At 46.5% G+C, this 17,767-nt stretch overlaps 1 protein-coding gene across 5 annotated transcripts in view; it reads right to left on the bottom strand.

Moving 5' to 3' along the window:
- AGO1 (argonaute RISC component 1) overlaps positions 1–15,903 on the bottom strand; it is a 35,178-nt gene extending 19,275 nt beyond the window's left edge. The window contains exons 1-11 of one of the 5 annotated variants that reach the window (XM_045782428.2): positions 15,656–15,902; positions 10,526–10,709; positions 7,087–7,207; positions 6,475–6,656; positions 5,945–6,081; positions 5,586–5,720; positions 5,348–5,435; positions 4,546–4,693; positions 846–965; positions 347–478; positions 83–216 (exon numbers count right to left, since the gene is read on the bottom strand). In XM_045782428.2, coding sequence (XP_045638384.1) covers positions 83–216; positions 347–478; positions 846–965; positions 4,546–4,693; positions 5,348–5,435; positions 5,586–5,720; positions 5,945–6,081; positions 6,475–6,656; positions 7,087–7,207; positions 10,526–10,709; positions 15,656–15,680 — 1,406 coding nt within the window. In that variant the 5' untranslated portion in view covers positions 15,681–15,902. Of the gene's footprint in view, positions 1–82; positions 217–346; positions 479–845; positions 966–4,545; positions 4,694–5,347; positions 5,436–5,585; positions 5,721–5,944; positions 6,164–6,474; positions 6,657–7,086; positions 7,208–10,525; positions 10,710–15,655 lie in introns of those variants that run through there. The other 4 variants (XM_045782429.2, XM_045782430.2, XM_045782431.2 and 1 more) reach the window with 4 other exon arrangements.
- Positions 15,904–17,767: the final 1,864 nt, after the last annotated feature.

The following is a 17,767-nucleotide window of genomic DNA, read 5'->3' on the forward strand; positions in this document are numbered from 1 at the left end:
TTCTGGCCCCTTGTGGGTAAGGGAAGGTACTCAGCTCTAGGGTCCTCCCCACCCTTCCACCCATACACCCAACCCTCCTTACTTGAGCACCTCTTCTCGACACTGTTTTTGGGGTGCGAAGCAGGCGATGGCCCAGACTTTGATCTCAATCCCATTGTAGAACTGTTTCCCCCGCATGTCCCAGACACCCTGATTAGGTGTGGCAATGGCCCGGTTCTGGGGATAGGCAAAGGGGGCGCCCAGGTGAGCCTCAGTAGAGCCAGGTGAGTAGGGGACCAAAAGCCCCTGGCTATATAAACCCAATTCCCCCCTCCCATATGTCCCAGAGATGTTGTCTGGCCCTGACCCTGCTCACCCGGCCGCCGTACTGCAAGATGGGCGCCGGCAGCACTCGCCCCGTCACCTCCGTCATGTCATCCTTCACTTTGATCCCAAATTCCTGGATGTAGGGATCTAGGTTGTAGCTGGCATTCTTCATCTGCAAGACAAAAGAATGGGATCTCAGGACAGCAGCAGCTTGGCAATACTGCTCACCCTCTGGGTCCCAAGGAGAAAGCCCTGAAGAGCAGCTGGGGCTGGCAAGTAATAGCCCTAAAAAAAGGGGGGAAAGTGGAAAATGAAGTAAGTGGGAGTGGATAACACAGGGAAGTAATACAGGAGGGAAAAAGAAATAGGAAGCCAAGTAGCTACAGGGTCAAGAAATAAGAGCAGTCCTATGGAATCCCAGGCAACAAATCCAGACTTGTGTTCTCCTGAGGATCCTGCCAAGGCAGAAAAGCATCTATGCTACCAGGGGCCCCAATGACTGAGCAACCAAGCACACATTTCTCTGCAGCCCTACTGACCAGGCGGCTAATCTCCTCCTGTCTGTCTGGGGCCGACCTAGCTGTAGCCTTTATCATGGTCGAAGTCTGGTTGTCGGTCAACTTCTTAATGCAGCGCTGCCCAGCCACAATGTTACAGACCTGAGGAAACGAGAAGGACAGGTAGCTCTGGCTTGAGTACAGTCCACCCTGTACCCAGAGCCCCACAATAAGGGAAGAGACCTTGGCCGTGGAAAGGGGACTGCAAAATCTCTTGTGCAGAAACAGGTAAGTTAGCAAATATCCATGTGCAATACAGAAGGCAATATAGCCACTCTGTCATTAACAGATTGGGGTCCAGAGCCAGATCCGGGCTCAGGTCTCATGTTAACTGCGGAGAACAGTAACAATCTCATAGGGTTGTTCAGAGACTAAATAAAATAAAGCACTTAAAGGACTGTGTACAGTTCTGAAACACAGTAAACACTCAGTAAACTCTTGCATAAATTATTATTTACCAAAGGACCCAGTATAGAGCTCTTCTGAATACTAAAAAACTCAATATACACAAACTGGATTCCTAAGGTAGTAGACAGCTCTTCAATGGTGACAAGCAGTCAGTTGTTCCCCTGCAACCCAGCAGGAGAACTGGAGATGGCTCTTAACTTTTGAGCTCCAGCCTAGAGATGATCACTAAGCCCTTGGACGCCCAGAAATCATAGTCTCTGTTGGCTGACAGCGTCCCCTATTGATGTGAGGAACATCCTGCCATGCATTCCTGTTTTGGGCCCAAGAGAACACAGTGGAGCTCAGAAAAGACTTTCTAGTAAAGTACAAGACTTCCATTCCCCAATATGCTATATTCAGGATGCTGTGAACAGGAAGCCTTTTGGCAGAGTAGAGAGAGCCAGCAGGTTGGGAAGACTTGAGTTTGAAGTCCAGCTTTGCCATTTCTAGGTGGTATTACCTTGGGCAGGTCTCTTAACTACTCTGAGACTCTGCTTCTTTAATTTCAGTCATGGGATAAAACACTAGCTGTCTACGAGGTTGTTGTGAGAAGTTAGACAAAATGAAACATATAATTTGTTCCCATAGGGCCAACACTGTGTAAGTGTTTTCCTCCTAATATCCAAAGTTCATTTTGAACAATGGTAGGGAAAACCAGGACAAGGTCACCTGCCCTTAAATTCCATATCCCAAAGAATATACAAATTAGTCAATTCAATTAATAAAAATCCAGAATTGTTAAAATTTAGGACATTGCTCTTTTAAAAGCACCATAAAGTTGTAGCACTCTTGACAGATGATTTCAGCTACAGAATCAACATTAAGAAAAAAATTAAAGCAGGGGTGTGGAGAAATTGGGACCCTGTCCATTGCTGGTGAGAATGTGAAATGGTACAGCCACTATGGAAAACAGTATGGTGATTCCTCAAAAAATTAAACACACAATCACAATATGATTCAGTAAATCCACATCTGAGTATATACTCAAAGGAAGTGAAAGTAGGGACTAGAACAAATATCTGTACACCTATATTCATAGCAGCATTATTTATTATAGCTAAAAAAGTGGAAGCAATCTAAGTGTATCCGCCAATGAATTGAATGGATTAAAAAAATGTGGTATATATGTACAACAGAATATTATTCAGCCTTAAAAAGGAAGAAAATTCTGATGCATGCTACAATATAATGAGCCTTGAAGACATTATGCTAAGTGGAATATGACAGTAAAAAAAAGCCACATATTATATAATTCTATTCATATGACACGTCCAGAAGAGACGAATGACAGAAATAGATTAGTGATTACTAAGGGCTGATTGGTGGAGAGGAGGAGTGTAAGTGACTACTAATGGGTATGGGTTTTCTTCTGGAGATGATGAAATGTTTCAGAATTAGATAACGGTGATGGTTAGACAACTCTGAACATACTAAAAACCACTTTTTAGGAGGATAAATTTTATGGTATGTGAATTATATCTCGATAAAGTTATTCTAAAAAGCAAAACAAACAAAAAATCCCACCTGGCTACAACAGCCTACGTGATTAGACCCTGCACCTCTCTCTGAAATCAACCCCTACTACTTTTCCTCTCATATACTACACACCAGCCACTATGGCCTTCTGTCTATCTCTTTAAAAATACAAGCTCCCTGCGGCTTTAGAGCCTTTGCACTTACTATTTACTTCCTGCCTGGAAGGATCTTCCCTCAGGTTATTAAAGGTTATTTCTATCTCATAATTTAGGACACAAATGTCTCCTAAAAGAGACCCTTCCCTGACCATATAACTAAAGTGGCTCTTCAAACCCCTCCTCCCTTACTTCTGTCCCCTTAACCTGTTTTATTATTCTTATACAACTTACTACTATCTGAAACTATCTTATTTATCTATTTATTGTCTATCTCCCCCTTGTAGAACGTAAGCTCCATGACAGCAGGGACCTTGTCTGTCTTGTTGATCTCTACATCCCAGCACCTAAAACAGCATATGACACACAGCAGGAGCTCAATTAATATTTGTTAAATAAACAAATGGTAATAAGAATAAAAATATATGTCATTATATAAATTACTCACCTTGGAAACTAGTGTTTAAACAGAAGTAACGTTAATTTGCTAAAAATCTTAGCTTGCAGTAGATATTAACTAAAGTCTATCTACTTAGCTGGGATTATCCCTGAAGACTCCTGTTTACACCTCAAGAGAACACAGTCTTCATCCCACTTTCCGTGCATCAACAGCTATTAACTAAAGTCAGAGTTCTTGGGTTTTGGGATCTTATCTCCCCTCAGCCTAATTCCCTCTGGTTAGTTCTGAAATCCCAGAAGCTCACAGAAGGCTTGAGCTTTGGTCCCAGCTATCTTGACTCCTGCTGTGGGAACAGAGTAAGATGTTACTCTAGGTTAGTGCTTCTCCAACTTTAAGGTTCATATGAATCCTCTTCGGATTCTGTTAAAAGACAGATTTTGATTCAGTAGTTCTAGGTGGAACCTGAGATTCTGCATTTCAAACAAGTTCCACTCAAGTAATACCTGCTGCTGTTGGTCTACTGACCACACTTTGAATAGTATTGGACTAAACAACGAAGAAGTCACAAGTAGTTTCTCATTAGACATTTTGGCTAGTGTATTACCAAATCGAAGATAGCCCAATGGTTCTGCATTTGTATTCTATGACTTAAATAGCATTTCTATTCTCTAACTGCAGGATTTCAAAGGTCTGCTAAAGCATAAAAATATGATAAATGTTGGGGCTAACACCTTTTCAAAAGGAACACATTGATAACCTGAACAGGATTCACATTATAGCTAACAGTTATCTCCATTTTCTGGAACACAAGGTATACTCGTATCTCTAGGTCATTTAGGATCCTCAGCTCCAGGTAAGAAAAATTAAAAGTTAAGACAGGGTAAGACAAATAAAAATTAAAATGAATGTGGACATCTGAAATCTCCGTCCTGAACGAACTACTTATTTATTAAACATAAATACAGCTTTCACCTTTGCCTGGCAGTCCTAAAAGAACATGAGAGCAGGATGGGGAATAACGAAAGAAATTACCAGGTAAGAATGAGGCCTACAATTCACAGAATGACCTCATACTTCTCAGAACGTCAATTTTCCAAACTTCAAAATGAGAATGAGAGACTACGAATGGAAGAACAGACCTCTGATGATCAGTGTGCAGGTACAATGCTTGTTCTCCAACCCAGCCATTACTTGGCAGCCTCACCTCTAAGGGCAGGTAGGTATGCTTTTGTTCCTGGCCAACTTGCAGGCAGGGCAGGTGGGGATACTTGAGCTGAAGGTTATATTTCTGCTTGAAATACTGTGCCACTGTGCACTCCACAGTCTGTCCACTCTCCAGCTGCAAAGGAAACCTGTTTGCGGGGAAGAGAAGGAAGTGTTAGAGCCCAGCATTTAATCCCACCTCTTTAGACTTACAACCATGGGAAGCCCCAGACTTGGCTTTATCCCAATCCAGCCTCTTTGAGCACTGCCACTCATGGGAAAGCAGGCAATACAGGGCTCCGAGAGTGAAGACAAAGATTTGAGAGGTAAGTTCCACAACACTCAAGACCATATCTGACTCATGCATTTCTAGTGCTGAGCATAAAGTCCAGCACACAGCAGGCACTCATAGTCCAGTAGTCTGAAGTCAAGAAGGTGGATGGAATCAATGACAGCTTCCCCAAGGTCTAGCCCAGGAGCCCTGCTTTCTTTTTCAGGAGGAAGAATAAGTTGTGAGAGATCTCAACATTTACCGAACTGAGACAGCAGTCAAGGGAAGACTTCTGTTCTCTAGTAAAGGCCCAAGGAGGAAAGGTGGAGACCAAGAAGGTAAAAATGTTAAGGAGAGTATCAAGGATCTGGGAAGTCTGGAGGAGTGATGCCAAACTCTCACAGCTTATCTTTGAAAACAGGGCTCATCCTTAGGGCTGGTAGAGGTCGGGGAGAGGAAGGGGAGTGAAAGAAGTATGTTGAAGTATCAGCCCTCTTCCACCAAGGTATGGCTTAACAGCCTGTCAACTCACGTCTGATGGCTGGCAGGGCGGCGGGTAACATTACACACACGGTATTTCCTCTTCATCTGTCCACAGTGGGTCACTTCTACCTTTAGGCCTGGGATATACACACTGCTTGTCAGGGTTGGAAAAGGCTGTTCATGCGCCCAGACTTGGCCTCTCCCCTGAACATATCCCAAGGGGATTTCCTTTTAGGACTAAAGACAAAGTGGTACTGATTCCCTTCCCCACCTGGTTGGGTCCTCACCTTTGATCTCCTTGGTGAAACGCACACGCTGAGAGTCTGTGAGGGGCTTGGGCTGCTCATCTATGTTCCTGATGTCCAGCACCTCACACATGAACTCAATCACTGGCTGTGCCTTGTAGAAGGCAGTGGCTGAGACTGTGGGGACAGGGTGGGTATAGCTCAGCTCAGGTTTGGTTTTGCTGAATAAATGGAGGCACTGCTCTTTACACCCTCTTCCTTATAGGGTATTGGGACGGGGGAGGGGTCCCAGGGCTAGAGGGATTAGACTAGGAGTACGGTTGCAGAGCTGGGAGGGATGAGGCTGGGAGTGTGGTCACTGGATTCAGGGTGCCCCTGGCTCCATAGCTCTCCCCACTCACCATCAATGTTGAGCATCATCTTCCACATGGCAGGGCGCACAGACTGGTGAAAGCCGAACCAGACCTCGCGCCCACCCCCCAGCGGGTGGTAGTAGCCCTCAGGCGGTGAGAAGAAGGAGCGGCCCACGGGGGTGTACCTGGCAGGGACAGGCAGAGAACTGGTCCCTCGGGCACAGGCCCCCACCCTGTGAGGCATCCTGGGCACGGAGGAGCCCTGGCCTGGAAGGCAGGACACCAGGGCTTTAATTCCAGCTCTGATCCTTTACTAGTTGTATGACTGACCTTGTGCAAGTCTATCTTTTCTGTCCTGCAGGGACAGCTGGGGTGGAGGTCCAAAGATATCTATAAGGGCCAGGGTCAAGGCTTTAAACCATCTAAATGTATATGCATGCTGCTTGGCATAGGGTAAGGCTTCAACGAATGTTTTATTTGAAAGGCATACTGTGGATCTTAGTATGTGCTCATTCCCCACCTCCCCGCATAGCAATTCTGCCACCACTAGTTGCCCAGATACTAACTAAACCCAGTACCTCATGGATGCCAGGTGCCTCATGGCCACATCCAGGGCTTGCACAGACTCCAAGGGAACAGGGATCTGGCCACTGACCAGGGCCTCATGCAGCATGCGCCAGCTAACAATAGCTAGCCATTTGATGGAGACCTTGAAGATTCGATCCTTCCCTTCCCCAGGGATTGTCACCTCAAAGTCAACCTTCAGAAGAAAGGAGTGAAGGATTGCCAATACCTTCCCACAGTCCAACATTCCTTGCCCTGCCCCAGGTATCCCCCACCACACAGATTTGCCAAGCACCTGATCCTTAAACTGACAGGGGCTCACAATGAAGATTTCAGGGGAAATTCAGTCATTTAGTCTCTAACCACCTTAGCTCAGTACTTCTATCCCTCTCAACTTAGCAGGAAGTCCTTCAAGTCTGTTATAAGTCTAATCTCAGTCTGTTTGGGACAGGGACAGACATACACTAGGCTAAATAAACATCGCACCTACCCATCCCTCACTGTAAAACACTTTCTCACCATAAAAGGTGAAAGGAATTTTTGGACTGCCAGACTCCAAACAGGCTTACATGAGCTCTATACCACCCCAAACCCATGACACAGGTCTAGCCTAACTCCCAACTTACCCGTTCATTGCCAATGGGCAGTGCTGTGACAGTGTAAATGTTCTTCTTTCCATCATACACAGGCTTGCGATCACCAAAAATCTGAGGCTTGAAATGCTGGACCATGTACTCCACCACTTCCCTGTGGGGGATAGGAGCAGCCTATGGAAGCTGAGAGACTACCACTTCAAGCTCTTGGAAGCAGTTCAATGTTCAGGTAATGTCCATGCCCTCCTAGCAGCTACTCTAATCTCTACTCTATGGTACTGCTTCTAGAACATCACACATTCATATGAATCACCTGGAGATTTTACTAACATGCAGATCCTAATTCACGTCTAGAGCAAAGCTTGAAATTCTACAGTTCCAACAAGCTATCAAATGATGCTTCTGGTTCTCAGATCACCAAGGCTTTAAAGGATCTGAAAGAGTAGGTACATGTGCCTTCTGAGTGGGGGCGTGGGGGGGGCGTGGGGGGGCGGAGAGAGGAAAAGGGCTCATTCCTAGTGTCTATCTAGAATCAGGAACAGAATCCAGGCTGTTCCAATCCCTAAGCTGAGACATAAAAAAGGTAGATGAGGAAAAGATATGAATTGGAATAGGAATAAACTGGAAGAACCCCATCTCTCCCATCTCTCTGAAGCTCTTAGTCCCACCACCACATTATCACTCCGTTATCATCTCTTTCTTGATTTCACTTCCTGTCCTCTGCCACTAAGATCCCAGAGTGTCCATTTATCCTTCAAAATACCACCCCATCCAACTATGTGACCTCTTCACTTTCTAAACCAAAGCTCTTAAATACTACTGGATTAAAAAAACTCAAATTGTACATTGTAAATAACTGTAAACACATGGTTTCAATCCCAATTAGGCTTTAGTGCTACCAAGCAATCTTTTCCATGTCCCTGATCAGTTCCATTCCTCATACACTATGTCATACTTTCTCCTCTACCCTTTAACTCCAGAACCCATCCCTACCTCCAAATCAAAAATCAACTCTAATGACTCTAAAAAGACAGTGCAAGATAGGCAAGGCCACCTTCAAGTTCCCAGACATACAAATAAACATATATGCACACCTCTTTTCTTTTCCCCTCACACTTGAAATGTCCCTTCCATGTATACTTTTTAAATATATGAAAACTTGTTCAACTTCACTCAAGAAAGACAACTTAAAATTAAACCAAGAGTGGGTGCCTGGCTGGCTCAGTTGGTACAGCATGCAACTCTTGATCTCAGGGTTGTGAGTTCAAGCCCCACACTGGGCACAGAGCTTATTTTTAAAAAGTTAAAAATAAAATAAAATAGGGGCGCCTGGGTGGCACAGTTGTTAAGCGTCTGCCTTCGGCTCAGGGCGTGATCCCGGCATTGTGGGATCGAGCCCCACATCAGGCTCCTCCGCTATGAGCCTGCTTCTTCCTCTCCCACTCCCCCTGCTTGTGCTCCCTCTCTTGCTGGCTGTCTCTATCTCTGTCAGATAAATAAATAAAATCTTTAAAAAAAAATAAATAAATAAAATAAAATAAAATAAAATAAAATAAAATAAAATAAAATAAAATAAAATAAAATAAAACTAGCCCAAGATATAATTTTCTACTTATCAGAATTCCAAAGGTCAAAAAATCCAATACACTGAACTGGTACAGATTTGGAAGAGGCACTGCGATACTTTGATAATGGGAGTATAAATTGGTACAACTTACCTTCAAAAACAAACAAACTGGTAATATCTCCAAATTGTTCAATGTATTATGCCAGCAATTCCACTCCTAGGAATTTATCCTATAGATACACTAATATTTGAGTGCAAAAATGTATCTACATTTAATAACATTCAACAGTTTCACTTTTGTAGCAAAAGTTTAGGTTAAAGCTAAGTGTTCCTCAATAGATTTATTAAGTAAGTTATAATACATCCATTCAGTGGAATATCTATGGAGCTATGCACAAGACTGAGGCAGATATGCATGATCTGATACATATTGTTCAGTGGAAAAAAGCAAGGTACAGAACAAGGCATATAGTACTCTATATTTTATGAGGGTTTTTATTTTTATTTTTATTTTTATTTAGTTAGTTAGAGAGAGTGAGAGAACACAAGCAGGGGGAGTGTCAGGCAGAGGGAGAGGGAGAAGCAGGCTCCCCGCTGAGCAGTGAGCCTGATGTGGGGCTCGAGCCCAGGATCCTGGGATTATGACCTGAGCCTAAGGCAGCCACTTAACCAATTGAGCCATCCAGGCACCCTTATGTTGTGCATTTTAAAAAATGTTTTATATACACATATGCTTGCATATGAAAACAAAAATATATGGAAACATACTCAAGAATGGTATCAGTGAATGCCTCTAGGGAAAGGGACTAGGTGACTAGAGACCAGGGTAGCAGGAGATATTTTTCACTGCTGCTCTTTTTGTAATACGTTATTTATTTATTTTTACATTGTGCATATGTAGTTTTCAAGTAATAATGAAATAAATTAATTTTAAAAAGAAATATCACTTTGGGTACCCAGATGGCTTAGTCTGAAGAGCATACGACTCTTGTTCTTGGGGTTGTGAGTTTGAGCTCCATGTTGGGTACAGAGATTACTTAAAAATAAAATCTTTTTTTTTTTTTTAAAGATTTTATTTACCTATTTGAGAGGGGGAGGGTGAGGGGGAGAGAGAGAGAAAGAAAGAGAGAGAGTGAGCAGGAGCCCAGGGAGAGGGGCAGAAGGAGAGGGAGAGGCAAACTGCCCACTGAGCAGGGAGCCAGGCGCAGGGCTTAATCCCAGGACTCCGGGATCATGACCTAAGCCAAAGGCAGATGCTTAACAGACTGAGCCACCCAGGTGCCCCTAAAAATAAAATCTTTAAAAAAACAAAAAGAAAGAGAGAAATATTGCTTCTTCCAAGGCTAATTCCTCCAACTATGTGTCCTATAATGTCTTCCTGCCTTAGCCATGAGTGGGAACTCACTCCTCTCCTCTCTGTCCTGTACCTTTAACTAGCTTCTTCTCCTCTGTTTATAAGCATATCTATGTCTCATTCTTAAAAACTTTCCATTCATTCATTCATTTTAACAAATACTGCAATGTGCAATGCATTGTACTTGACCCCTATAAATCCTCTCTAACCAACATATTCTCTCTCTCCCGGTGCTTGACTATCAAGCTATTTAGAAAAGGCTATCTGCTCTCACCATCCCTACCACATTACCTTCTACTTATTCCTAGTAGTTAGATTACTAGCCCAACTACTCTGCTGAAACTGCTTGGCAAAAAGAACCAATTATTTCCTAGTAGCTAAATTCAAAGATATTTTTCAGCCTATACCTTACCTGGACTCTCCTCCTCAAAAACTTCCTTGAATCTGGTGATACCACCCTCTACTAATTTTCTCTGGATACTCTTTGAAGATTCTGAGGCTCAGGAAAGTAAAGACTCCTGGACTTTGTAGCTTAAATGTGCATCACTTACCGGTTGACTCTGCGAGGACACTTATCCGGCTTGATATCCACCTCGTAGTGGTAGACGTCAATCTTAGGGATGTCCACCTCAAAGTAATTGGCCAGGAGCTTGATTGGTTTCCCCACAGTGCCAATGCCAGGCCGGCGAGGTGCCTGGAACACCTGCTGCAGGGGGGGCAGGTAGGCGCCTGCAGCTACAAGATAAAAAGGCTGGTGAGGGTAGAGTCTAGCAGTCTCCTTACCATTCTGATCAGAAGGCACAAGGCCTCCCAGGACAGGAACAGGAGAGTATAGGGGAAGCCTCTTTCCTGCCTACCCAACCCAACTAAGGGGTTCCACTGGCTCAGACAACCCACGTTCATTTTTTTTAAACCTCTCTCCAGTTAGGAAAATTATCCTTCTTGTCTCTCTTCAATTCATCAGGTGAATACTTAATACATTTCTATTACATGTTACGTAGAGGAGCTAAATCTGGCTCCCAATAATAAAACTTTCTTTCTCGTACTAGATTAAGACACCTGCCTCCACCACGTATCTAGCAGACAAGAAATGCTTCTCTGCCAACCAGATGCTCACTTCACTCACTACCATCCCAAACATGAAACAGCAACATCCTAATGCTCCTCTGCAGTGTAGGCAGGAGGAAGATCCAAAGAAGGTCAGGCTAGGGGGATGTGAGGGAGATGATGTTTTAGAAAGGATTAAGGCAACTGAATGGCTGAGGCTGGAGAGACAGAAAAGTAGAAAAGGCTAAAAAAATAGAGTTTGGAGACAAAAGAAAGGAGAGAGAGGCTGAAACAGGGAGCTGACAAAGAGGCCACAACTGGAAATCACAGTAGAAAGAGGCTTGATCTAGGAAGGAGGGAAGGCTGGAGTTAAGGCCTGGGCAACATATAGGTTAGAGCTGGGAGGTTGAGCAAGAAGCAAGGCTGCAACTGGGGAGACAAAGAAGAAGAAGTTCAAAAGAATAAAAAGCTAGGGAATGAAGACAGGCAGAACACAGGAGAATGAGCCAAGAATAGGCTAGAGTAGAGGACTTGGGAAGGAGAGGCAGCCATTAGCATGCTGGAGAAGAATGAGATACTGGCTCTGAGAAGGAGAATAAGGAGCTCTGCACAGCCGTGCTCCCTCCACACAGAAAGCCCAGACACTAACAGAAGGGATCAATTTCAAGATAGAGCAGGCCCCTGGGAAAGGGCTAGGGCAGGGCCAGCTTCCACTACTTTCTCTTCTCTTACCACCAGCTAGATTGCTGTCCCTAGTTTTATTTTCTAGCTTGAGGGGAAAGGGAGGAAAAAGGGACACTGTCTAAGAGAAGCCTTTGTCCATAGCAACTATTGTCCTTGCCAGTAGAGGACCAGCCTAGGTGGGAGGAGAGAGGGATAAACCAGCCCAGAACCTCCCATCACCAAGTAGCTCTGCTTTCACAGTCCGCCAGGCTGGGGGGATGGGGCATATCCTCAGCTGGGGGGGTCAGGAAGAGGTCAGAACTATTCACGGGAGGGGCATACTTTCCAGAGCTAAGCTGCTATGTCTCCTTCTAACCACCTGTCAAGCCCAGCCCCACTCTGCAGTCAGAAACGCAGACAGAAATGGAGGCTCAGCCTCGGGGGGGGAAAAGGCCTTCAAGGATTCAGCTACATGGGGGAAGTGAAAGCCTAACTACTAGTACCTGGGTGCCTACCCCAGAAAGAGCTGGACAGAAATTGCACACAAACAATAGATAGATGCAAACACATAGCGAGACACATTCCTGTCATACACACCCAAACACACACTTAGACCTAGATAGTTTACCTTTATATACATACCCCTCACTGCCCTAGATTGTGAGTTCTTCAAGAGCAGGGACTGTATCTTGCCTCTTAGCATATAGGAGGTGTTCAGTATACAGATATTAAATGAATGAACAAACAGATCCACAGATATATCACAAAGAACACACATGCATGCACAGCACACAAACACCTGCAAACTGCTCAAAAACAATTATAAACCCTGTACAAGATAAACATCCTGATGGATATGAGATACCCTTCCCCTCCCCAAGTTTTTACATTCCATTCACCTCCTTAGCCTTCCAGGCTGAATAATCATTTGGATTCTTGGGAAAAAGACATCCCCTAGAGCTGGGGGCTGGGTAGAAATAATGGGGGATGGGACACTCTAATCTCAAAGGCTTCTCTTCCCCAGAAATAGGACTACACATCAAATTCAGCCTCAGGCACCCTCCACACCAAGGAGGCTTTGGGAAAAGAGGAGAACCCCCACTTTCCCCTTCATCCACAAACTAGGTAAGGCAAAAAGGGAGAACCTCTCCTATCCCACCCCCCTGCAAGCCTTAGAGCTGTACGAAGTACCCCACCCTGCCCCCAGCTTTTAGTCTGAGAAAGGGAGACACTTCCCTTCAAACCCAGACAGGGACAGACGGCCACTTTGTGATGCAGATGAGGGCCCCAGCACAGAGGACAAAGCTTGGGCCTTGGGGGAAAGGGGCGGGGCCGTTTCTTGTAGACAAAAGCAAGGAGGGAGGGGCCATGAAAAGGACACTCCCCCTCCCCCATTCCCAACCAGCCCTGAGAAGGAAAAGTAACAGAGCTGAAAAGCCTGGCTCAGGGATTCCTTCCCTGCAGTTCTGAGGCCCACATACCTCCTTGGGAGCCAGACTGCCTATTCAAAACACAAACTCAAGGCTGGGTCAGCTGTCCAGTAAGGAAAGACTAAGAAGCCAACCTCTCCTAAAAAAAATTTGTCCACACGTGAGTATACACAAATTACTAAATATCCACATATGTGCTTAACCATTTATGTTCACACTGGAATGTGATTCAATTCAATTACTAAATGTGTACTTTGTGTCAGGGCCTAGACACTCACTGTTTCCACAGATAAATTAGATATTACTTCTACCCTCCTGGAGCTCCCAATCCAGTACATGTGCTTAGAACACACCTGAGCACAGAAAGCACATCAGGACCTAGCCCAGTGAAGCCAGCATCAGTACTTTTAGTTTTGTGTACTGTGTCCTCCAACTTCCAAGAGAATAGTCTGGGCCTAGGAAGGAGGCCGTTATGGGGTTCCTCCATTCACAGCTTCCAGACTTTATTCTAATCACACCTTTTGATGAGGCAAAGCCTGTCCCACTAGGCTACAGCCAACTCCAGATACCAGGCTCTAGTCCCTTAACTAGAAGCTTATCTCTTGTAACAAGCAAAAAAGTTAATTTCTTCACCACTCCAGAGTCTATTAGGAATTTGTCAGAATGAAATCATCAGCAGTCTAGTATGGGTGCCAGCTCCCAGCAATCCATCTGGACCTCTGTGACCTACTCCTACTCTATCTAGTACACAGGTTGCTCAAATAGTCTCCAGCCTAGAAAACCAGGAGAGTTCCTAGAATGGAGGAAGAATCCTAAGGGAAGGAGAAATGATTTTCTGAAGTCAGTTGCTCCCTGTGCTCTTCATGAAGACCTACACAGCCTTTACAAGGTCGTTTTTGTTTGGGGGAAAGTAGTCACTAAGTACTTATAGATCACTAAATGAATGCGCTAAGTTGGTAGGTGCTATCTCCTTGGGTGGGGGGGGTTAGGATCCGGCATAAAAAGATAATGATTCTTCCACTGGCAATGAAATTCATGTCCCAAATGAAATGAAATTCCTGCCCTGAATAGAAATCCTATTTCCATCCCTAGAGCAAATGGAAGGAGGTAGTGAGACAAGACCTAAAGGATTCCCGGACCAGAATGCTCCTCTGATCAAAGGGTAAGAGACCTAGGACACAGGAGGTGCCACCATCCCACAACCCATCCTGGAGACTCTGGTCTTGAGGTAGCCCTACCCAATCTCTCCTCTGTTCTCGTCTCCTTTCCTCCTGATTGCCTGTGAATAAGGAGAAGTTAAGGCTATCACCTGGGACTCACCAGGGTGAAAGCTATAAACTCCCACTCCCCCAAATAACTTATTCCTGATAAAAGGCTAACTTGGCAACCTTGGGTCTAATAACATGGCCCTGACAGTTTCTGGGGAGCAGAGAGAAGAAAAAGAAAAGATACCCAGTGGGGGGATAGAAGCTACAAAAAATACTGAAGAATAGAAAGAGACTAAGCTGTCACCTGAGGAGACATTTCAATGGCAAAATTATTTTTGGATTAAAAGATTCCATCTCTACAAAGTATTGGACCAGAAACGAGGAAACCGGGCAGACAACTCCTTCCAGATAAACCTGGAACTGGCCTTGGTCCCTCAGTAACCAACACCTTTTCTAAGTTCTCTCTTCAGGGAGAGGACATAGCCTTGGTCCCAGTCTTTCCTCATCCCAGGGGCATAAGGTGGCACTTTGGCAGTTTCTCTCAACCCATTCTTGGCAAATTGTGACTGAGGGTCTCCAGGATCAAGTGTAAGAGTCCCAAAGATGGGGAAGGGGACCATTTCTATTTGCACTCTGCCAACTTAACCTTAGACAGAATGCGCCCATCAGCGGGCTCCTTTTTCCAAGCCAAATCGGGCGGGGTGGGGGGGATTCGGGCAGCCACGCCCCCACCACTTCGGGCTGCCCCTTCCAGCTGCCACCTCCGCGCATGCTCGGGCGCCTCCGCTCCAGCTCCCCAGACTCTCGGGGGGGAATCCCGGGACTGGATCACCACCCACCACCCCCTGACCCTCGCCCCCGCGTCAGGCCCAGGCTGGGGCGGAGCTCACAGCCCAGCTCTGGCGCCTTCTCCCAAGAGACACTAGCCCAGCCCAGCCCCCGCCCCCCCAGCATGCAGCAGCACTGGGCCCATCTGTGTCGACCCCCTCCTATCCTGGACACCTGGAGCCCGCCCCCTTCCACCTGCCGGGCCTCTCCCTAGGCCTCCCGGGATCTCCGGGAGTCCTTACGTGCGTTCAGGCCCTTCTTCCAGATTACTTCCCACCTCCAGGAGTGCACACAGCCTCCTCTGATAAACAGCCCCCGTCTTAGGGTTTCCTTCACAAGGTTTCCCCCGGAACTGCATACAGCCCCCTTCAAACTGGGCCCCCTATCCCATAAGAGCCCCTCTCCTCACTCAGGAAGCCTTTCCTCACTCGGAAATCCTGTTCTTCAAGCGGGAGTCCCCCGGTCCTTGGAGCACGCACCGTCCCCCACTCCCGGGGGCCCTTACCTGCTCCCGAGGGTCCCGCTTCCATCCCATATACCCGTGCGGAGGTCAGGCGGCCCGGAGACTGTGGAGTCCAGAGTGAGGGGCCTAGGTACCCCGCACTCTAGCTGCTCGGGCTTCCGGGCCGGGCTCGGCACCCCCCCCAAGCCCGGCCGCTCGCGCCGCTGCCCCCGCAGCCTCCGTTGCCGCCGCCGCCGCGGAGCCTGCAGCAGCTCCCCCTGCGAGCGCCCGGCCAGCCGCCAGTGCGCAGGCGCGACCGCCAGGCCCAGGGGGCGGACGGGAACGAGTCAAGCGGGGCGCTCCGACGGCAACAAAGGCCAATGGAGAGGGGCGGGAGTACCGGGGACCCGAGGCAGCGGCCCCTGGCGGCCACCCGTCTCCATGCAGCCCGGCGGGAGGGCTCCGGTAGAGGCGCCGCGGAACCGCGCAGCGGCGTAAGTGGGGTGGGGCGGGGGGGGGCGAGTCTGCCCCCCCCCGCGCCCGCAGCAGCCTCTGGCCGTGTCTTTTCCCCAAACAGGTCCCTCCAAACCTACATACAGCCTTCCCTCTTTGCACAGCCACACGCACATTACAGGAACCCCACCTCATTCCCAGGCCCCCCTCACACGCTCGGAGCGCCCCATCACCCAGGGGCCCTGCCTCCCACCTCTCCTCCCAATCACCCTCATCCTTCAAGCCTCGGCTGCAAAGCGACTGCCTCCGCGAAGCCTTTCTCCGTCCCTAGTCACTGAACTCACTGACGCCACCCTCTCTTCCAGGCCGAGGGCTGGGCGCTGGGACCACAGACGAAAGAGACCCTGCCTACCCTGGAAGATGTCACAGTCTCGACTTAAGTGCGGCTACAGAGTTCTATCTGTGGGACCTGGGAAGCACCTGCCTGCACTTTTTCATACAGAGCTCACCCCTGAACTCGGTCAAACTGCTTCTGTCCTCACCACGTCACTTAAAATACTTTTTGTGTCAAAATTCAAAGGATAATTTTCAATTCTTATTTCTCCGCAGCATCTGGCACTGGCCTTTCCTTCCTTTTTGAGCCTTACGTGGCTTCAGAATTTTCTAAACTCTTCTATTGCCTAAATCTTTTTCAGTCTTTTTCAAGGGTCCCGTGTTGCTTTTTTGCCCCATTAAATAACAGTGTTCACTGTGGTTTCAAATCCAGCTCTCTTCTCTTTCCACCCTCTACTTTTTCCTGGAAGGTCTCATCCATTCTTACGGCTTAACTATCCCTCCAAATCTCTTATCTTCAGCCACGTCTTAAGACTATTTCCAAGTGTATGCTGGACAGCTCCACCTGGATCTTCCAACGCTTCAAATTTGGAGTCCAAAATCAAACTCTTTACCTTTCCCCCACAAATGTGCTTGTTCTATGCCTTCTTCCTCTGCAAGTGGAGACAGTTTCCAGAAATGACAGTTTCTCTCCTTTGCTTCTTGCCCCCATTCAGCTATTCACCAAATCCTGACATGTTTACCTCCTGACTTGCTCCCACATGGCCCTCCACCATTCTGCAGGCTCCTTGTGCTAGTGCAGATCTTTGGTGCTGGTGCATACCTTGCCAAAAGTAACACAGCTACTTCCTTGCTAGTCTCACAGTTTCTGGGAACATTTCTCTCATTCAGTTTGCTGCAGTTGAGAGGTGGTAAGAGACCCAGCTCAAACATCTCTTTCCCATATATTCGTATGTATTCAACCACATGTATTTTTTGATGCCTACTTTACACTAGATGTTGTGCAGAGGGCTAGGAACTTAAGAGAAAGATCATACCCAGTCCCTACCCATAGAAATATTAATTTCTGACACCATAGTGTGCCTTGCTTCTCTCTAGCAGAGGTTCTCTAATAGCAAGCATCAAAATCACCTGGAGAGCTTGTTAAAACAGATTGCTGAGCCCCGCCTCCAGAGTTTGTGATTCAATAGGTCTTGGGTAGAACCCAAGAATGTTCATTTCTTTTTTTTTTTTTTTCTTCAGAGTGCATTTCTAATAAGTTGCTAGATGAGACTGATGCTGCTGATCTATGGACCACACTTTGAGAACTACTGCTCTATAGCATAAACTTAAGAACTAAGACTCCAGAGCCAGCCTGTGTTTGGCTTTAATCCTGGTGCTGCCATTTAC

This window comes from Ursus americanus, chromosome 33 (genome assembly GCF_024610735.1).
Source record: "Ursus americanus isolate L20-20 chromosome 33, mUrsAme1.1.p, whole genome shotgun sequence".
NCBI lineage: Eukaryota > Metazoa > Chordata > Mammalia > Carnivora > Ursidae > Ursus > Ursus americanus.